Source organism: Symphalangus syndactylus, chromosome 2 (genome assembly GCF_028878055.3).
Source record: "Symphalangus syndactylus isolate Jambi chromosome 2, NHGRI_mSymSyn1-v2.1_pri, whole genome shotgun sequence".
NCBI classification, from domain to species: domain Eukaryota; kingdom Metazoa; phylum Chordata; class Mammalia; order Primates; family Hylobatidae; genus Symphalangus; species Symphalangus syndactylus.
Window position 1 is genome coordinate 35,790,698 of NC_072424.2, and position 22,334 is coordinate 35,813,031.

General features: G+C 46.4%; 1 protein-coding gene across 2 annotated transcripts in view; it reads right to left on the minus strand.

The window, feature by feature from the left end:
• Positions 1-22,334, minus strand: part of WBP1L (WW domain binding protein 1 like) — a 79,097-nt gene that overhangs the window by 9,297 nt on the left and 47,466 nt on the right. For both annotated transcript variants that reach the window (XM_055250726.2, XM_055250736.2), the window contains exon 2: positions 9,360-9,462. In XM_055250726.2, coding sequence (XP_055106701.2) covers positions 9,360-9,462 — 103 coding nt within the window. The remainder of the gene's footprint in view (positions 1-9,359; positions 9,463-22,334) is intronic.

A 22,334-nucleotide genomic window follows, 5' to 3' on the forward strand; every position in this document is an offset into this window, starting at 1 on the left:
CGAGGTCAGGAGATCGAGACCACGGTGAAACCCCGTCTCTACTAAAAATACAAAAAAATTAGCTGGGCCTGGTGGCGGGCGCCTGTAGTCCCAGCTACTCGGAGAGGCTGAGACAGGAGAATGGCGTGAACCCAGGAGGCGGAACTTGCAGTGAGCCGAGATTGCGCCACTGCACTCCAGCCTGGGCGACAGAGCGAGACTCCGTCTCAAAAAAAAAAAAAAAAAAAAAGGAGTTCCACATGTATCTCTTGTCAGAATGAGTTAAATCAAGTTAACCTTGTTTAAAAAAAGAAAAAAATGCCTCCCTCCCCCACAAAACAGACTTGTAAAAATGAACAAATCCTTGATGTTTTTCCCCCTTATTTGTATATACACAATTTTCCAAAAGATCCCTTGGCATTTAGGGTGTGGCATCTGGCGACAGCTCTTTCTCTGTCCCCCTGGGATGCCCCCATTGAATCTCCCCACAAAGCTGCCCTCCACCAAGTGGGGCAGGACAGTGACATGCCCCCCAGCCCCGGCAGGCTGGCAGTACCATTCCACGACACTTAACTGCTTTCAGTAGGTATCACTGTTCAACCAAATCTTCATGCTGCAGCCTTGCAGCAAGAGAAAAGACAGAGGATTTTTTTCCCTGTTACCCATCAGCAGACAGGAAAATCCATTCCTAACCAGAGACCATAAAGTGAACTTAGAAGTCTCCTTTTTGGTCTTTCCCGGTTCACTAGTCAAACTTGCTTAACTTACGTTTCTTTCTTTATGAATGCTGGCTGACTTAAGAGTAGACACTGGCAGAGGAACCCTCGGAGAAGGGTGGAGAGGCTGGAAAGGAGTTATGGAGGTGAAACTGGCTACAGACGCAGTTTGATAACATCTCCTAGGGTTGTTGGGGTGGACACTCTGCTTAAGAACCTGGCTGCATGTGTATTTCGGAGTCAAGTCTAAATTATTCTGGGCTGACAACCATTTTGTATTACCTATACTTCTCTTACTTTCTCAGTGTAATCTCACAGTCCATTATACTTCTGTGTTACTTTATAACTTTTTTTTTTTACTTTATTTATTTATTTATTTTTTGAGACAGGGTCTCATTCTGTCGCTTAGGCTGGAGTGGCAAGGGAACTCGGCTTACTGCAACCTCCGCCTCCCAGGCTCACGTGATTCTTGTGCCTCAGCCTCCTGAGTAGCTGCAACTACAGGTGCGTGCCACTACACCCATGTAATTTTTTTTTTTTTTGTATTTTCAGTAGAGACAGGGTTTCACCATGTTGGCCAGGCTGGTCTCAAAATCCTGAGCTCAAGTGATGCACCCGCCTCAGCCTCCCAAAGTGCTGGGATTATAGGTGTGAGCCACTGTGCCCGGCCAATTTTTTTTAACTTAAGAGACAAGGTCTCACTGTCACCCAGGGTAGAGTGCAGTGGTGTGAACGCAGCTCACTGCAGCCTTGATCTCCTGGGCTCAGGTGATCCTCCTGCTCTGGCCTCCTGAGTAGCTGGGACTATGGGCATGCACCACCACACCTGGCTAATTTTGTTGTTGTTGTTGTTGTTGTTGTTGAGATGAGGTCTTACAAGGTTGCCCAGGCTGGTCTCAAACAAACTCTGGTATCAAGCAATCCTCCTGCCTCAGCCTCCCAAAGTGCTGGGATTACAGGTGTGAAATACCACAGATGGCCAAACTTTAAAATTTTAAAAGTACATTCTCCCATTAGATAATCAGCATCTGCTTGGCGCAGTGGCTCACAACTAAAATCCTAGCTACTTGGGAGGCTGAGATGAGAGGATTGCTTCTTGTGAGGTCAGCCTGGGTAACACAGCGAGACCCCATCTCTAAAAAAAAAAAAAAGATAGCCAGCATCTAACTCTACTAGTTTTTTACCTGGCCACCAGTCATTTTTTCAATAGTTCTCTACCTAAAGGTAAACCAACTTCTAACTTTTATACTGCAATATATATGATCTATTTCACAGCTTTTACAATTTTTAAAAAAATCTAATTAAAAAAATTTTTTGAGATAGGTATTACTCTGTCACCCAGGCTGGAGTAGAGACCAGAACTCACTACAGCCTCCAACTCCTGGGCTCAAGGGATCCTCCCACTTTAGCCTCTCTAGTAGCTAGGACTACAGGTGCACACCACACCTGGCTAATTTTTAAATTTTTGTAGATATAGGGGGGTGGGTCTCACTTTGTTGCCCAGGCTGGTCTCAAACTCCTGGCTTCAAGCAATCCTCCCACCTTGGCTCCCAAAGTGCTAGGATTACAGGTATGAGCCACCACACCTGGCCAACATGGTTGTTTTTGTTTTGTTTTGGTTTGTTTTCCCCGTTTTAAAGAAAATCGCATGCACTGGTTTTCATGTTCGCCAAGTATTTCTGCTTCTTCTCCTTCTAGGCATGTGGGTAGGCTTGAACTTCCTAACCCCCTTGTGACTGGGTGAGGCTTTGAAATTACGTATAATTAATGAATCGAGATTGGATGTGATATATGTCACTTAGAGGCCAAAATGTGTCTTGCCAATATGAGACCCTCCATTAGTCTTCCTTCCGTTTTGGCAACTGGCAACATCCCAGATGGTGATTTCACATCAGTCTGGGTCCCAGAGGATGGTGAAGTGGAAACAAAACTCTCATCCAACCTTCGATGGACATACAATGTGAGTGAGGAATAAACCTGCTGTTTTAGGTCACTAGGATTTTGGACTTGCTTGTTCCTGTGGCGCAACTTAGCCTATCCTGACTACTGCAGTGTGATTACAAGTTTTTCTTGGGGAGAGAATTTAAAGTGTTCATCAGATTTTTAAAGGAATCCTTGATCCAGAAAAAGGCTAGATTCACTGAACAAGAAGTATAAAAAAAAAAAAAAAAAAAAAGGGGGCTTTTTTTTTTTTTTTGAGACAGGGTCTCGCTCTGTCACCCAGGCTGGAGTGCAGTGGTGTGATCTCGGCTCACTGCAACCTCTGCCTCTTGGGTTCAAACGATTCTCCTGCCTCAGCCTCCCAAGTAGCTGGAACTACAGGCATGCACCACCACACCTAGCTAATTTTGTATTTTTAGTGGAGATGGCATTTCACCATGTTGGCCAGGCTGGTCTCGAACTCCTGACCTCAAGTGATCCACCCACCTCAGCCTCCCAAAGTGCTGGCATTACAGGTGTGAGCCACCACACCTGGCCAACTTAGGAAAAATTTTAATCTTTTAGCTAGATTTCAAAACCAAGGAAGAAAGTTCATTTTTACATTTTTTACTTTTTTTTATGGAGTGCTTCAAAAATTTGCCTGCTATCCTTGGCCGGGGCCACACTAATCTCAGTATCATTCTAATTTTAGTATAGGTGCTGCTGAAGCAAGCACAAAGAAGAAAGTTTAAAAAAAAGGAAAACCTGGCCAGGCGCAGTGGCTCACGCCTGGAATCCCAGCACTTTGGGAGGACGAGGCGGGCAGATCACGAGGTCAGGAGATGGAGACCATCCCGGCTAACACGGTGAAACCTCGTCTCTACTAAAAATTCAAAAAATTAGCTGGGCGTGGTGGTGGGCGCCTGTAGTCCCAGCCACTCGGGAGGCTGAGGCAGGAGAATGGCATGAACCCAGGAGGTACAGCTTGCAGTGAGCCGAGATAGCGCCACTGCACTCCAGCCTGGGCAACAGACAGAGCAAGACTCTGCCTCCAAAAAAAAAAAAAGGAAATTCAACAAAAGACACACCAGAGACAGAAATATGACCCTCCTTTCCCCGACAAACACACACCTACCAAGAGACTACATTCCTCAATGACAAGTTTGAAAATTGTGAGTTCACTGTGGGGTATATTTGTCATGCTAAGCAAAATGGAAAACATGTTTTTAAAAACAATCACAGTCCAGTGTAGGAACTGAGTCATGTGCCCCATGACTACACTACAAACCCCAAGAGTTCACTACAAACTTGGGAAAACACCACTCTTCAACTGGCAGGAAATTCCCCATTAGGAGGCTCAAGCATACTGTAAGTGAGCTCTCCTCCCATCCTGCAGGACGGTGGGTGACTGGCTCCCCTGGCCCTTCCTCGCTCTCAGCAGGAGCTCCTGCCACTGCCACAGTGGAAAAGGCCTGAATTTGGGAAATGAAGACGTCAGAGACTTGCAACTTCATCTGAAAGCCCAGCCAACTTTCCTACAAGCATGACTGCAGACGTGGAAGAGAGAAGGCAGATGGCCTGGGTTCAAAGCCCAGCTTAAAAACACAAATTCTAGCTTTGTGACCTTGGTCATTTTGGTTTTACTTCCCTCATCCGTAAAACGGGGAGAATAAAGGTCTCTAACTTATCTGGTCACTGTGAGGAATAAGTGAGTTAATATATGTAGTATACGCAGAACTATGCCTGATGTATGGTAAGTTCTTAGTATGTTTATTGTTGTTGTTACAGGCTTAACCATAGATGGGAAGGGTTTCCTTTAAAATTTCCTTTCAATTTCCCTTTTAACTCCCAAAAAGTATTCCATAAAGAAACACAGGGCCCAGTGTGGTGGCTCATGCCTGTAATCCCAGCACTTTGGGAGACTGAGGCAGGTGGATCACTTGAGGTCAGAATTTGGAGACCAGCCTGGCCAACATAGTGAAACCCCATCTCTACTAAAAATACAAAAATTAGCTGGGCATGCTGGCGCACACCTGTAATTCCAGCTATTTGGGAGCCTAAGGTGGGAGAATCGCTTGGATCTGGGAAGCGAGATCATGCCATTGCACTTCAGCCTGGGCGAGGGAGTGAGATGCTGTCTCAAAAAAGAAAAGAAAAAAAGAAACACAGGTTAGGAACAAGTCCAAAGTCTGCTTTTAGGTTCTGTTCTTGGCACTGGAAATTCAGTCAACTCCTATTTACTGAGCTCTTTCTAACAATGGGTATCTTAAGACAAACTAAAAACAACAAAAAAAAAAACAGCAGGTAAAAAACGAAGCTTGGGCAACATGGCGAAACCTTATCTCTACAAAAAAATACAAAAATTAGCTGGGCATGGTGGCACGCACTCATAGTCCCAGCTACTCAAGTGGCTGACGCAGAAGGATCCCTTGAGTCCAGGAGGTTAAGGCTGCAGTGACCAAAGATCACGCCACTACACTCCAGCCTGGGTGATAGAGTGAAACCTTGTCTCACACACAAAAAAAGAGGAAGGAAGAAAGGAAGGAAAGAAGAAAGGAAGGAAGGAAGGGGGAGGGGGAAGGAAGAGGGGGAAGGGGAGGGGGAAGGGGGAGGGCTGGGGGAGGTGGGGGAGGGGAGGGTGGGGGGAGGGGAAGGGGAGGAGGGGGAGGAGGGGGAGGGGAGGGGGAGGGGGGAGGGGAGGGGGAGGAGGGGGAGGGGAGGGGGAGGAGGGGGAGGGGAGGGTGGAAGAAGGGGAGGGGAGGGGGAGGAGGGGGAGGGGAGGGTGGAGGAAGGGGAGGGGAGGGTGGGGGGAAGGGTGGGGAGGTGGGGGAAGGGTGGCAGGGTGGGGGAAAGGGTAGGGAAGGGTGGGAGGGAGGGGGGAGGAAGAGTGGGGAGGGAGGGGAGAGGAAAAATAGAGAGGGAGGGGAGAGAGGAGGAGGGAGATGGGAGAGAGGGAAAGGAAAGAGAGAAAGAAAAAAGAGAGAGAATGAAAAATGAAAAACAAGTTGGGCAGTATTGACAGGATTTGCTAATAGCCTGTTTCATGTCACCTCAGGGAAATTCCACTGTCCAGAAACATACCCCTCCTCCCTCCTAAAGCCCAAACCAGGGGAAATTGATGCCTGGGTGAAATTCTCCCAAATGATCTCAAGGGTAGAAATTCCCAACTTTGATCTCTCCCTGGAAAATGTAGCTTGCTGAGTGGAGAGAGCCCCGGGATGAGAACTGGGAGGAGTGGCTTTGGGGTTTGGGCCACTGCACATCTTATCTCCTCTCTGCTGGATTACCTTCTGAAGGTAAGAATTCTGTCTCTCCAGTTTCCAGCCCAGAGGAGGTCACAGCATCAACTAGGAACTTGTTACAATTGCACATTCTCAGGCTTTTTAATTCTCAGTTTTGAATCAAAAGCTCTGGGAGTAGGGCCCAGAAGTGTGTGTTTTCGGTAGCCCTTCAGGAAATTCTGATGCCCGCCAAAGTTCAAGAGCACTGGAATAAGGGTTTGCTGAATGAATAACTGATGGAATGATGAATTAAAGTACAGGTGCCATAAAAATGCATGGAGATAATGCTAACAACGATCAGGTCCTTATAGCCTCAACTACTGCCCCTATAAAATAGGATCTGCCGTTCTTATCACATGCAGGCCCAATAACTGGTTTAGGTTATGAAACATTGAAAAGACGTGGGAAATGTTGCCAGCCAGAGCTCAGGTCTACGTGTGCTTGTGTGTCTGTGTAAACCGTGTGTGTGTGTGTGTGTGTGTGTGTGTGTAAGTATGTGTGTGAGAATTGAGAATTTTCCTCAGCACACAGGAAAATTCAGTTTAGTAGAGGTAAAGGGTGGGTAGAAATGGCATTTTTTCCCAGAGGCCTTTCCTGTAGGCAACTATAGTTAAGGAGTTGCCCTGTCTGATGAAAACTCTGCCAAAGGATTTCCTGGCTGAGGAATTTTCTTTCCAAAGGAAGGTGGGAAGGAAATCAGCCCAAAGCCCATGACTTTCACACTTCAGGCAAAGTTGAGAGACAGTTAGAGGGAACAGGGTTGAAAGCAACAAAAAGTGCCGTTTTGATGAGAACTTCAGGTGTTTGTTCCAACATCAACCTCCCTCCCATACACGCCAGGCAGAAGCTATGACCTCAATAAAGAGGGAGATCGGAGGACTTCCTGAGAGGGGCGTTTTGCTTTTATGCCTCCCATGCCTCCAGAATGTGGAAAACACGTGCCAGCCCATTTAACAGGGCACCTTTTCTCTCCATCTAGACACTGCTCTCTGCTGGGCCTCCTCCTTTCCCAAATGCCCATAGCTAGAGAGACACTTAGCCGTTCATGCAGCTCTTTTTCTTTAAGCCCTTGGGGTGAGGCACCTGCTTTCCCAGACCACCTCCTTGCCCCAGGGGTCTCCCTGTCCCCGCCACTCCACCCTTCTGCCCTGGCTTTGGTGACCTAATTCAGGTGGCTCCTGAGTCGGCTCTGCCAAAAGCCCAGGAGGCTCTGTCAATCTGAGATGGGGCCATGAGCAACTTCATTCCTTTTCACAACTGACGCCGCCTGGCCAGGACCCAAAAAAACAAACTGCAGCTCTGTGGCTTTTTGGCAACCCAGCTTCGACTTTTGTTTTAACAAAGGGTGGGAAGGAGAATTTGAACCCTGTGGTTATCTGCATTTTAAAACATTTAAACAGAGTCTGTCTACCTCCTTGGCACTGTGTGTCCTCTAGTAAGTTTCTCAGCTCCACACCTTCTAAAATAGCAACAATGACTGTGGCATCCTTCACTGATGCTTATATATCTGCAGGTCTGGTGGGGACATCTCGAGCCCTGTGCTCTCCTGCACTGGACTGCTCCTGGAATTCCTCAGAAAGGCAGATGAGCCCGTCCTCAGTCCTCAAAAGGGAAAGGCGAGAGTGAGGGAGAGGTCTTGTTTGGAGGAACCACTCCTGTTGGCTACAAATACAACTGCATTTCAGAGGAAGAGACCTCCCAGTCAAGAGTCTAATTTCCTTTCTGGCCCAAACAATAGTCCTTCTGGCTGCTTTCCTGCCGTGTCACTGACACAGGAGTTGACGGGGGGATGAAAAAGGGGAAAAGCGCAGATAGGATGGTGGGGGCAAGGTCATGGTTTGACAAACCCGAAGTCTGTTTCCAAATGGAAGCAGTGATGAGGGCTTAGAATCATCTGGGGAAACCGCCTGCAGTCTCCTTTCTCAAGAGACAATTGTAAGAACTACTGCAATGTCGGTCACCTGGGGCCTCCCTGTCGTAAGGACCACCCCTCCAATACCCTCTCATTCTTTGTCCAGCATCCTACACTGTCTCATCTGAGTTCCAGGAAGGTCAGAGTACAAAGAGTGTCAGTTGAAGCAACCTTGGGTCACTCCCTGAAGACCCTAACACCATCACCATTGTCGTGCAACTTGAAGAAGCAAGTGGTTCTGGCTTCAGTCAAACCAGTGGCAAGACAAAGATGGTTTCCACATGAGATTTTTTTTTTTTTTTTTTTTTTTTTTAGATGGAGCCTCGCTGTGTTGCCCAGGCTGGAGTATCTTGGCGCAACCTTGGCTCACTGCAACCTCTGCCTCCTGGGTTCAAGTGATTCTCCTGCCTGAGCCTCCTGCATAGCTGGGACTACAGGCGCACACCACCATGCCCAGCTAATTTTTGTATTTTTAGTAGGGAGGGGGTTTCACATGTTAGCCAGGCTGGTATTGAACTCTTGGGCTCAAGTGATCCACATGCCTTGGCCTCCCAGGGTGCTGGGATTATAAGCATGAGCTACTGTGCCCAGCCTCCACATGGCATTTAGCTGACAGTGAAAGGTTAGGTACACTGGAGAATCCTCCAGGAGCTTCCATGTGAGAACTGGGTAAGAAATAAAAGGAGCTGAGCCTCAAGACTCCCTCTCTCCAGAAGGTCCTCTATAGGAAGGGACCTAGGGAAAGACTGTTCCTTTCCGAAGGACCCTCAGAAACAGAGGCACTCCATGAGGTTCTATGGGAAATTCTGGAAGCCCCTGTGGGTCCTTACAAGAAAATGGCATATTGACCATCTAGAGTGGCCTGGCATTCATAGTAGCTTGGCTTGCAACCTCTCTCTGCAAAAACAGCAAGCCAGCCAGGTGTGGTGGCTCATGCCTCTAATCCCAGCACTTTGGGAAGCCGAGGCGGGTAGATCACAAGGTCAACAGATCGAGACCATCCTGGCCAGTATGGTGAAACCCCATCTCTCCTAAAAATACAAAAATTAGTTGGGCATGGTGGCGCACACCTGTAGTACCAGCTACTCAGGAGGCTGAGGCAGGAGAATCACTTGAACTCGGGAGGCGGAGGTTGCAGTGAGCTGAGGTTGCACCACTGCACTCCAGCCTGGTGACAGAGCAAGACTCTGTCAAGAAAAAAAAAAAAAAAAAAAGGCAAACCCGGGCTTCTAGGCTGGCCCAAGGAAGGATCTAAGTTGTTGTCAGCTGCTCAGCACACAATGGAGAGGGCAGCCAGGAGAACCTCAGGCAAGAGCTTCGGCAGCAGACCCGGCTGAGACCATATTCTCCAGTCTTCAGCTAACAAAGTCCAAAGAGCACCAGAACTCTCTTCCTCTACAAAGGAAGCACTTCTGGAACCCATAAACAGATTCCACTCACCAACACTGTCCCCAAGAGAATCCGAAAAGGGCTAATGCACAGAGTTTCCCACCGAGCAGAGGCAGTAACTGGGACCCTGGGATACTGAGAGGCACCAGAGCAAGGACTTACACCAGAGTTCATAGTAGTAGTTGCAGCACTGAGACTGTCCACAGCAGTGTCCTGTGTCACAGATGTAGCTTTGATTGTTGGTACCCACACAGGCTTCCTTATCCTAAAAAATTTAAAAAGCATGTTAGCATATTAAATGACAGCTTTTGAACACTTTCCTTCTCATCACTGTCCTCCTGGTTGTCTATTCACCAGCCCCCAAAACAGTTTGAATCAATGTTTATTCCATTAAGAAAAACAACTTTGGCCAGGTGCGGTGGCTCACACCTGTATTGCCAGCACTTTGGGAGGCCGAGGCAGGCAGATTGCGAGGTCAGGAGTTCGAGACCAGCCTGACCAACATGATGAAATCCCGTCTCTACTAAAAATACAAAAAGTAGCCAGGCTTGGTGGCGCGTGCCTGTAATCCCAGCTACTCAGGAGGTTGAGGCAGGAGAATCGCTTGAACCAGAGAGGCAAAGATTGCAGTGAGCCAAGATCACGCCACTGCACTCCAGACTGGGCGACACAGCGAGACTCCGTCTCAAAAATAAAAAATAAAAAAGACAAAAAAAAACTTTAAAAGATTTACACAACAACAACAGAGTTTAGGGGAAAAAATATGGTTTATTAAAGAGGAGAGGAGATTCAGGACACAAAAGCAATTGGCGGAGTGAAGTTTTCCTCGAACAGGACAGGAAAGGGCTGCCTCACTTTCTTTAGGTCCAAGTAGAAACATTTCATATCCCGGTGCTAACCTCAGCCGGTAGGAGGGTGATGATTCTCTGGTAATTAGCAGTTCATTTTAAATAAAACCGGCTTTTCTGTGAAACTTCCTGGAATAATTAATGCGGTATGTATTCTAGGATTAGCATCTGCTCAGTTATCCCATTCTCCTTTTTAAAACACTTGCTCTCCAAGGTTAATTCACAGTGTGATCCTAAAGAGGGCAACAACAAAAAAAATCTACAACTGAAATTCTTTACTTTTCAATAAAGGGCAGAACTGCTCAGATAACCCAGTCCAATTTCAATCTGCTAGATCATTTTTGCTTATTGAAAAAGAATCCTGACTGGATCCAGGATTCATACTGTCCCTTGTCAGGGACACTCATATAAAGGGTACCACTGAGTGGCCATCTAGCAGTCTGCCAAATTCTGTCCACAGCACTGGTGGATGAGGATGGAGCGGAACTTTAAAAAAAAGTTTCACATGTAAGATATAAAATACCTCCCAGACCAACGTTAACCTCAGCCCAAAATGTACTTGGGGCCGCTATGCAGATGATGAAATCTGTAAGGCATCTGCTATATGTGGCCTTCAACATTTTTTCATTCTAAACAATAACACAGTCACTTACTGGACGCTGTCTTTGTGCCAAGCATTATGTTGGGTTCAAGGGATACAAAGATGAATAAGACATTGTCCTTATCCCCAAGAAGCTCAGAGTTAAGAAGGAAAAAAAGCCCTGCTCAGCAAATAAACTAAAGCCACAGTATTTGCGGCGACTCAGGCTGGCCCTGCCCACAGTGCACTTCCGGAGGATGGCTGCCAGTGGAAACTGAAGTCACATGGTCGGCTCCTCCTCTCTGGGCCATGCTTTACTACACTGTCTACTTGGCCAAGGGTATACACCAGGCACTCCAGTGACTGTCTACAGGGCTAGAGGCTGGGCAGAAACAGGACTGGCACCTGAAGTCACAGGGAGAGGACAAGAGAAAGCACAGGGCTGAAAACCAGTTCCCCAGCTTAGTGCATGTTTCCACCATAAATCTTTAGGTGTTTCTTGGTCTTAAAAGCTTTACATTCTGATATGAGAGTTTAGAAAGAAGGAAACGTGAAATTTATAAACCCTGACAATGAGGCCCTCGCAACACTGCACGCAGAGTTCTTTCTATGTGCTCCTTCCCCCGCCGCCCCACCACCACCCTCCCATGCCCACCATAAGCAAAATGAGACACTGCCTATCAAGTTGGATTTCTCATACCATCTACTTAATCCTGTACTAAAAGTGAAAAACAGAATGATTTCTACTGGCCATGTATGCCATTCACACCATCGTAGTTGAAAAACCATTAAGTTGAACCATCGCAAGTTGTGGACCATCTAAATATCTTGTCCCCTGTACTTCTTCCTCCTTCCGTTTTCACCATCCCATGCCTACCACAAGCAAAATGAGACACTGGCTATCTAGTCAACTTCTCCTCTGAAGCCTGGTGCATGTGGAAAACACAGATCTATGCTTGCTACTTTGGCCAGAACACACACTCTTTGACTTCAGAGCAAAACATGCCTTTCATAAAAACATCAGAAAGTTTCTCCCAAGTTTACCAGGCCCTGCGAATGCCATTCTTCCGGCACTGGCTTGAAAGAACACAGTTCAAAGTGTCCACACAGTTTCTAAAAGAGGCAGTGGTGCCTACACTTGGCACAAGAAAGAATCCAATGACACTTCTGTCTCAGGAAAATTCACCAGAGGCGGCCCAGGCTCGGAACACATGGCTGTCAACTGGTCCTAAGTGAGACATAGAGTGGAATGCATTTGAAATCTAAACAAGTGGCATCCTCATGACCTACTGCTGTCAGTCAGCTTTTCTCTCAGATCTTCTGTGTACCGAGGCAGGGAGCCTGGAATAAACAAGACCTCACTCTGCTTCACCATTCTGCCTCCGCTTTCCCAGGGAGAGCAGAACAGTGGAAGCATCATTTAATCCAGTGTTCCTCAAACACTTCTTAACACAGTACAGAAGTTTCTCGGCTTACGATGGGGTTATGTTCCGGTAAACCCATCATAAACTGAAAATATCATCAGTCAAAAATGCATTTAACACAGTTAACCTACTGAACAGCATAGCTTAGCCTACCTTACCTTAAACATGCTCAGAACTTACATCAGCCTATGGTTTGGGAAAATCCTCTAACACAAATTATTTTACAATAGAGTATTGAATATCTCATGTCATCTACTTAATACTGTATTAAAAATGAAAAACAAATGATTTCTACTGGCCACATATATCAATTGCACCACCATAAAGTTGAAAAATCATTACGTTGAACCATCACAAGTTGTGGCCATCTATATATCCAGTCCCCTGTGGTCCTTCTCCCTCCTCCAAATACAGAGTCCCTGAGCTGCCTGGGATAGTCTTGGTTATGGGAACTGTCATTTTCTGCTGCAGGGGTACGAAAGAAGGTGGACCTCTAGCAAGGAAGAGGTGAAGGAGGATTCAGGAGATAGTGAGATATGAGTGCCAAAGTGAGTTCCTTCAGAAAGACCTGCTGGTGTCAGTCAATAGTGGTGTGGAAAACCCAGGAGCCTTGGGTTTGGTCCCAGCTCTCCCCGCACCCCCTACTTTTTTCTTTTTCACTCAAGAGTCTAACTGTCGCCCAGGCTGGAGTAGAGTGGCCTGATCACGGCTCACTGCAGCCTCGACCTCCAGGCTCAACTGATCCTCCTGCCTCAGCCTTCTGAGTAGCTGGGACTACAGGTGCATGCCACCACACCTGGCTAATTTTTATAGACCCCAGCTCTATCACTACACAGAAATGAACTTTAGGCAAGTTACTCAATGGCCCTAGGTCTGGTTAAGATCACCTGTAATGTCTCCTTAAATTTTATTTTGTGGGGGTGGGGAGGATGGAGTCTCACTCTGTTGCCCAAGCTGGTATGCAGTGGCGTGATTTTGACTTACTGCAACCTCCGCCTCCCGGGTTCAAATGATTCTCCTGCCTCAGTCTCCCAAGTAGTTGGGATCACAGGCGTGAGCCACCACGCCCAGCCGTCTCCTTCAACTTTAAGGTTTTATTATCCTCCCCAACCCCTTTCCACCCTGACATAGCAGCCTCAAGCCAATGCAAGATATCATGAAATCTATGTCTCCTCTCATGCAAATCCACAGCAAAGAACAGTGGTGTGGAAATGCTGCCTGGTGCTCTTCCACCCCTCCTTATATGAGGAGCCTAATTGTTGCACACCTGGGACTCGAACACCTCCCGGCGGCTCAAGATCTACACAAAGCCTAAGTAGTCAAGAGTTCGCTGGGGCCAGGTGTGGTGGGTCACACCTATAATTTCAGCACTTTGGGAGGCCAAGGTGGGCAGATTACTGGAGCTCAGGAGTTTGAGACCAGCCTGGACAACATGGCTAAACCCCGTCTCCACCAAAAAAAATAATAAAATTAGCTAGGTGCAATGTTGCACACCTGTAGTCCCAGCTACTTGGGAGGCTGAGGTGGGAGGACTGCTTCTTGAGCCCAGAAGGTTGAGGCTGCAGCAAGCCATGATTGCACCACTGCACGCTAGCCTGGGTGACAGAGCCAGACCCTGTCTCAAAAAAAAAAAAAAAAAAGAGTGAGCTGGATCTGGGTTCAAAGCCCAGCTTTTACAGTAGGGCTATTAACTGTGTGACCTTGGGCTAATTAAATTCTCTGAGCTCCTACTATCAACATTATTCTGTGAACCACTATTGCTAGGCAAGAAAGACCATCCAAAAATCACTTTGCCTTCCCTCAGAATTGTTTCAGAACAGCCAAGTTCTCTGTGGCAATGTGGGCTGCTCCAGACACGTGAAGAAGAAAAGAAAAAGGAACTGGAAAGAATGCAATGGAAAGGTCAAATATGAAAAATTCTCAGCACCCTTTATGATTATCCTATGCTTTTACTATTTATGTATTTACTGGAGACAAGGTCTTGCTCTGTTGTCCAGGCTGGAGTGCAGTGGCACGACTGTAGCTCACTGCAGCCTCAAACTCCTGGGCTCACGTGATCCTGCTGCCTCAGCCTCCCGAGTAGCTAGGACTTACAGGCATGTGCCACCATATCTGGCTTTCTTATTTTTACTTTTTTGGTAGAGGCAGGGTCTCACTATGTTGCTCAGGCAGATCTCAAACTCCTGGCCTTAAGCAGTCATCCCATCTTGGCCTCCCAAAGTGCTGGGATTACAGGCATGAGCCACCACACCTAGCTTATGCTTTTCTTCCGAGCATCTTCAAAGCACATTACACATTATTATATTGTTTAGGCCATCCTCACGGAACTTAGTCTAATGAAAGATGGTAAAATAATTAGGCAGATAAAACTGTGACTACAATAAATGTTAGGAAGGAAAAGTAGAGATTAGGTGGCAGTGAGTAAAAGATAACACCCAGGAACTGGTCAAGAAGGTCCAGAACAGCTTCTGGGAGGAAGGTAAGCTTGAACTGAGATTGACAGTACGGTTAGAAAGTCAGTAACTAGGGGGCGAGGTGACTCACGTCTGTAATTCCAGCAATTTAGGAAGCCAAGGCGGGCGGATCACCTGAGGTCAGGAGTTTGAGACCAGCCTGACCAACATGGAGAAACCCCATCTCTACTAAAGATACAAAAATTAGCCAGGTGTGGTGGCACATGCCTGTAATCCCAGCTACTTGGGAGCCTGAGGCAGGAGAATCGCTTGAACCCGGGAGGCAGAGGTTGTGGTGAGCTGAGATAGCACCATTGCACTCCAGCCTGGGCAACGAGAGCGAAACTCTGTCTCAAAAAAAAAAAAAAAAAAAAAAGAAAGTAACTAGGAAGAGGACAGGGAAGAACATCGCAGGCAGAGAAAATGCTATAGCAAAGCCCTTTGGCTAGAAGGAGATGGTAGAAGAAGTAGATAGGGAAGTTAGGTAGGTGGAGACCACTCTGTACAGGGAGGTGACAAGATCATACTTGCATTTTAAAGATATCATCTTCCTGGCAATGTTTTCATTTGCACAAAACTCCATGGCTAAAACAAAACCCCAGAAAGCTAGAAATGTACAACTTGTCAAAAAGGAACTTTCATGCATAATGAATGCGCTTACGCTGAGGCCTTTCACCTCAGGAATGACCGTGGTAGTGGCTACTTGGAGCCCGATCTATTACAGGTATGTGCCTTCAGCCCCGGTGCCACAGTGACCAGCTCTGAGAGACAAGGCACACACGGTTACCAAACAGAAAACAAAGGCACAACGAAGAGACAAGCAAGACCAACACCAAACTGGAAAGAACATTTTTACACTGGAAAGGATAAACAGTATGCCTTTTGCACATATGCAAAAAATTATCTCCTCTCTTTGGTGGCAGTATAAACTGTGGGACTAAAAACATTTTCCTCAACAGTTTCCACATCTTAAAGTCGCTATTCTTAGCTGAGCCACTGTAAAGGTCAATTTAATCAGCGTAAAAACTTTCTAAGTGCCAGCATAAAAAGACACACTGGGCAGTAATGTTTCCCCAGGCATGGTTTTAATCTGCCAATTTATGGGTCTGGAAAACTCTGCTAGCAACTGGCTAATGGCAACAGCGTCATGTCCTTAGGAAAACATTTTAAAGTTTAAGAGTGAAAAATAAGAATTGAAGTCCTTCCTGGGATGCTAAAGCACAGGACACCAAATATCTTGGCTGCTGGATATGAATTAATTTGGAGCATCACCTCTGGCTTTCCCTGCAGGAAGAACTAAATTTTGTTTGTTTGTTTGTTTAAATAGAGACAGGGTCTCCTCATGTTGCCCAGGCTGGTCTTGAACTCCTGGGCTCAAGGGATCCTCCCACCTCAGCCTCTCAAAGTGCTGGGATTACAGGTATGAGCCACCGTGCCTGGCCAAGAACTAATTCCTAATGGAAATGTTCAGTTCTCCAAATCATTTAACACGTATGTATTGACCCCCTTCCCCCAACCACGTGCCAGGCACTATGCGGGATGCTACAGCTATAGCAATGAGCAAGAGATTCAGGGGGTGGGAGGGGAGAGCTTCCGCTTCTGGCAATATAGCTGGGTAGGTAACTAAAAATTATTCTGCTATAAAACCCTGGCTATACAACAATCACTTTTAATTACAAAGCTGAACTTGCAAAAAAGCAAGGAGGATCACCTGGGACCAAAAACGATAGAGGGAACTAGAAACCACAGTAGTAAATGAGATCAGGCCTTTCCAGTTGACCTAGAAAGTGGGGTAGTTTGTTGATCTTGGGCCCACCTGAAACAGAGAATTGGAACTGAGAACCAATACAAAGCTGGGGCCTTCAGAGGGGGAGAACAGATTAGAAAAAACATTAGCCCACTGGCACATAGTGACAAAAACTCTGAAGTGGGAGAAAAACAGTATCTCCTCTAATAATGTGTGATCACAGATTATTTCAGATTTGAATTGTACTACTACATGGTCTGAGGATCCTCAAGCCAAAAATTTAACATAAAAAGTAGTCCCAGGCTGGCAATAAACCTGCAACATCTGGCGGAAATACAAAACTCTGAAGAGATCTACCCTCAGCCACGGCACAAAGGATTCCTACACATAAAGTTCTGTTGGCCGGGTGCGGTGGCTCACACCTGTAATCCCAGCACTTTGGGAGGCCGAGGTGGGTGGATCACGAGGTCAGGAGTTCGAGACCAGCCTGGCCAAAATAGTGAAACCCCGTCTCTAATAAAAATACAAAAAAATTAGCTGGGCGTGGTGGCCGGCACCTGTAATCCCAGCTACTCCAGACGCTGAGGCAGGAGAATTGCTTGAACCTGGGAGGCGGAGGTTGCAGTGAGCCGAGATCGCACCATTGTACTCCAGCCTGGGTGACAGTGACAGACTGTCTCAAAAATAAAAATAAAGATCTGTTGAAGATAAGCTCACAATCCAAAATATAAAAATGTATGCAAAACTAATCCATTACAAACAAGATGACAAATTCAACAAATAGCAGGATAAGACCCCCTGAAAAAAACTCCCTATAAGATACAAGCATATTTCAAATGATTAAAGCCAAAAAGAAAGAATTAAAAACACAAGAAAAGAACATTACCAAACAAGAAATAGTAACAGGCAGATAAAACTTGTAGCAAAATAGTTATTGAAATAAAAAACTCAACAGATGGGTCACAGAGAGGAGACCAAGTTAAAGAGGAAATTGATGAACTAGAGAACAGATCTGAGAAAATTGCCATCAAAGTGCTTCTACAAGAGAAAACATGGAAATGAAAAATGAGAAAGAAGCTTCAAAAGAAAAGAATGGAGGAGAGGAAATATTTAAAGGGATAACTAAAAATTTTCTATATAAGACTGATTAAAGATAAAAAATTTCGGTCGGGCGCGGTGGCTCATGCCTGTAATCCCAGCACCTTGGGAGGCCAAGGCGGGCAGATCATGAGGTCAGGGGATCGAGACCATCCTGGCTAACACTGTGAAACCCCATCTCTACTAAAAATACAATTAGCTGGGTATAGTGGCATGCACCTGTAGTCCCAGCTACTCGGGAGGCTGTGGCAGGAAAATCACTTGAACCTGGGAGGCGGAGGTTGCAGTGAGCCGAGATCATGCCACTGCACTCCAGCCTGGGCGACAGAGTGAGACTCTGTCAAAAATAAAAAATAAAAATACAAAATACAAAATTTCCAGATAATAAGCCCACACCTAGGTACACTGTATGAAACTGCAGAATGACAAAGGCAAAAAGATTTTTAAATATGTTCCAGTTGGGAAGACTGACAATTAACATGCAAAATTAGAATTTCACTAGCAGTAATAAGCTCCATGAGGATAATAAAACACGATAATGAGACAAAGAGTTTTAGATAAGGGTGGTCAGGAAAGGCCACTCTGAGTAGGTGACATCTGAGTTAAGCCCTGACTGCTGGAAAAGAGCCAGCTTAACCAGACCTGTGAGAACAGTGTAAAGAGCCAGCTTAACCAGACCTGTGAGAACAGTGTTCCAGGAAGAGGAAATATCAAATCCACGCAAAAACACCAGGGCAGAAACAAGCTTGGTGTGCTCAAGGAAGAGAAAGAAGACTAGTGTAGCTGAGTACGGTGATCGCAGGGAAAGCAGTGTGAAAGGGGAGCTAAGAATTCAGCCGAGGTCAGACCTCATAGGCTTTGTATAACAATTAAAATAATCTCCAGGCTGGGCGCAGTGGCTCATGCCTGTAATCCCAGCACTTTGGGAGGCTGAGGCAGGCGGATCACCTGAGGTTAGGAATTCAAGACCAGCCTGGCTAACATGGCGAAAACTCATCACTATTAAAAATATTTTAAAAATTAGCCAGGCGTGGTGGTGCGCACCTATAGTCCCAGCTACTCAGGAGGCTGAGGCACAAGAATCACTTGAACCCAGGCGGTGGAGGTTGCAGTAAACCGAGATTGTGCCACTGCACTCCAGCCTGAGCAACAGAGCAAGACTCCGTCTTAGTAAAAAATAAATAATAAAATAAAGTAATCTCCAAAGTACCACAGTTTGTAAATTCGTTGTTGGCTTTGGCTAGTTCCCTCCCTTAGGTTATGGTGGAGACTTGAATAAATATAAAAATATTTTTGCAACTCTCATATTTATTCTTTAGCTTGAGCCTTTATTTTTCCCCCGCCAGCCAGGTTGTGGCTGCTCTTGCAGGGTAAGCAACAAAACAAACTTTCCTTCCATTCTTGAACCAGGAATGGCTTTCTAGAAAGGAGACCAAAGTCTAGCACTGCACATCTACTAAGAAAAAGTTCTAAATGATTTTGGTAATGCTCTGTAGCTAAAGGATAACACAGTTTTCATAAAGCAGACATTTGAAATGGCTAAATAAGACAGCAAACAACTTTAACTTAGAATCAGCTATTTTTGTTCTTTCCTAGATGGAATCTTCAAGTTCTGAAAATGTAGCACTTTCAGGCCCAGGTCCTTAGAAACATATTTGTAGGTGGTAAGGAGGAAAAGCTTCATGTATTCACCTATATTTTTACAATTAGAAAGTTAAGATCAGCCAGGCGCGGTGGCTCACGCCTGTAATCCCAGCACTTTGGGAGGCCGAAACAGGCGGATCACGAGATCAGGAGATGGAGACCATCCTGACTAACACTGTGAAACCCCGTCTCTACTAAAAAATGCAAAAAAATTAGCCGGGCGCGGTAGCTACTTGGGAGGCTGAGGCAGGAGAATGGCATGAACCTGGGAGGCAGAGGTTGCAGTGAGCCAAGATCACGCCACTGCACTCCAGCCTGGGCAACAGAGCGAGACTGTCTCAAAAAAAAAAAAAAAAAGAAAAAGAAAGTTAAGATCACGTACTCCCTAATAGTATTTTTTTTTCTTTTTCTTTTTTCTGAGACAGGGTCTCACTCTGTCACGCAGGCTAGAGTATAGTGGCACGATCTCGGCTGACTGCAACCCCTCCACCTCCCAGGTTCCAGCGATTCTCCTGCCTCAGCCTCCCGAGTAGCTGGGATGTCATGCGTGCACCACCACGCCCAGCTAATTTTTTGTATTATTAATAGAGACGGGGTTTCACCATATTGGCCAGGCTGGTCTTGCACTCCTGACCTCAGGTGATCCGCCCACCTCGGCCTCCCAAAGTGCTGGGATTACAGGCGTGAGCCACCGTGCCTGGCCACTATTGTTTTTTTAGACTGTTCAAAGAGCTGAGGGAAATAAACAGAACTGTTCAAGGGCACACATTTTCAAACTGGGCAGAAGGAGAGTACAGAAGGGCTGAGGATGAAGAAAGTAAGCTCAAGAAGGGGGATGATGCAGCAGGAGTCCTGGCCTATTGCTTCCTATGTGTTAGTCTAGTCTCCCTCTCTTTTTTTTTTTTTCCCCTCTTGAGACAGGGTTTCACTCTGTCACCAAGGCTAGAGTGTAGTGGCACGATCATAGCTCACTGCAGCCTCAACTTCCCAGGCTCAAGCAATCCTCCCACCTCAGCCTCCCAAGCAGCTAGGACCACAGGCATACGCCACCACACCCAGCTAATTTTTTTACTGTTTGTAGAGACAGGATCTCACTACATTGCTCAGGGTGGTCTCAAACTCTGGGCTCAAGCAATTCTCCTGCCTCAGCCTCCAACAGTGCTGGGATTTCAGGCGGGAGCCACTGTGCCCAGCCTAATCTCCCTTTCTTTGATGATAGGGTTGTCATGTACTACTTTTGTATCCTTTCTAGTATATACCACACATGACAATTATTCCATAAGCTTTGGCTAAAAGAGCTCAATTCCGTCCTTCCCCATAAAGGGCAAGCCATTGCTAAGAAGTTTCTTGCATGCAATGGGACACTAGGAATGGATTTTTATGCTGTTTGGCTGAATTCAGTAGTTTTCCAAAAGAACAAATAGCCCAGGCTACATGGGTAGGTTCCCCTAACCAAGCCAGTAAATCTTCTGATAAGGTTCAGCCTCATCCCTCAGATCTGACAGTGTGGTTTACTCCTTAAGGGCTCTGGACTCCAGCTCCCTGGGCTCAAGAGGACCCAGTCCCCCATCCTTTAGCTATAGAGTACCCTAAAGAGTAAAGCCAAAGACTGGAGCTTGTGACCAATGTGAGAAAAGCCTAGGATCAAAAGAGATGGCTGCTGCTTCAAGATGAGCCCACAGTGTCACGGTCCCTTCCCAGGGGTAGCAGTGGGGACAATAGGGGTCCACTGACTTCAACCCACAGGGCATCCTGGAACAATTTGGTCTGGCCCCTCCCAAAGACTAACACTAGTCAAGAATCTGAGGAAGGACAACACAGTGAATCAGGACAATAAGGGCATCTTATAAATAAGTGAATTTGCCCCCACATAACAATGAACATGCTTAGACAACAAATGCAACAAAATAGGGATGTGTTTCCCAAAAGTGTGGTCCATGGGCCCCAAATCATCTGAAGTATTTGTCAAGAATGTAGATAGACCGAGACCCTCTGGGGGCAGGGACTGAAAATCCGCCTTTTAAAACACGCTCCCCTGGTTATGTTTATGTACATTTAAGCTTGAGAACCACTACCCTGGATCTAAAAAGAACATACAATAAACAGTTCCTGCTCTCTAAACACGAAATAGACTCATATTAGTTTTCTAGAATCCCAAAAGTGTCCCAACATAGTTACCCACAAGAGTACCTACATAGAATCAAGGCACATTATTTATACTCTCTATGCCTCATTCCATTAAAACATAGATCATATACATAAATTTTAAAAAGTGACACGTTAGCTAAGCTCCCATCCACACCAGTACTGTTACTGCCAAAGCTGCACTGCAACTACATCCTCATTAAACAGCCCCCAAACAGAGAAGCCAGCAAAAAAATTAAAATCCATTTCCTGTGTTGCTATTAGGAACCTGAATAACAAATTCAGAAAAAGCTACTTGACCCTGGTAGGAAAATCCCAGAGCAAAAATCAGAAGTTGCAACATATCCCATGGTTTTATTAAAGTCTACTTGTCAATGTCCCGGGGCATGCAGGCTTGTGGGGTCTGGCAGGCTACAGAGGCACAGGACCCTGGTTCATGGACCACTCTTTCACCCCTGGACACTCAGAAGGAAAAGCAGTCCCCAGGAATTCCTCATCACTGGCCTCTTCTGCTACAGAGTAAGTCTATTGAGAAGCATGGCTTCTTTAGCAAGGGCTGGTGCAGAGAGCTGAGGGCTGAAATAGCAGGTAGCATGCAGCGGAGCAGGTGAGTAGCAGGTGGCACTCAGGCAGAGCAGGGGGACAGTTTAGCCTACTGTCATCCACTCACAGTTGGTGCCATGAAGTAGGTTCTTTTCTTCCCACAGTTGTATCACTGCCTCTCCCCGCTTAAAAGTGGGGATTGCACTAGTGACCCTTAAGCCCCAGTGGACCCACTAATGAGTTCTATGCCTACATGGCACCGTTGTTTTTCAACTTGTAAAAAGTGGGCTGAGGCTGGGCACGGTGGCTCACGCCTGTAATCCCAGCACTTTGGGAGGCCAAGCTGGGTGGATCACGAGGTCAGGAGTTCGAGACCATCCTGGCTAACGTGGTGAAACCCCGTCTCTACTAAAAATAGAAAAAATTAGCCGGGCGTGGCGGCAGGCGCCTGTAGTCCCAGCAACTCAGGAGGCTGAGGCAGGAGAATGGCGTGAACCTGGGAGGTAAAGCTTGCAGTGAGCCGAAATCGCACTACTGCACTCCAGCCTGGGTGGACAACAAGATCGAAACTCTGTCTCCAGAAAAAAAAAAAAGTGGGCTGGGGCCTGGCGCAGTGGCTCACGCCTGTAATCCCAGCACTTTGGGAGGCCGTGGT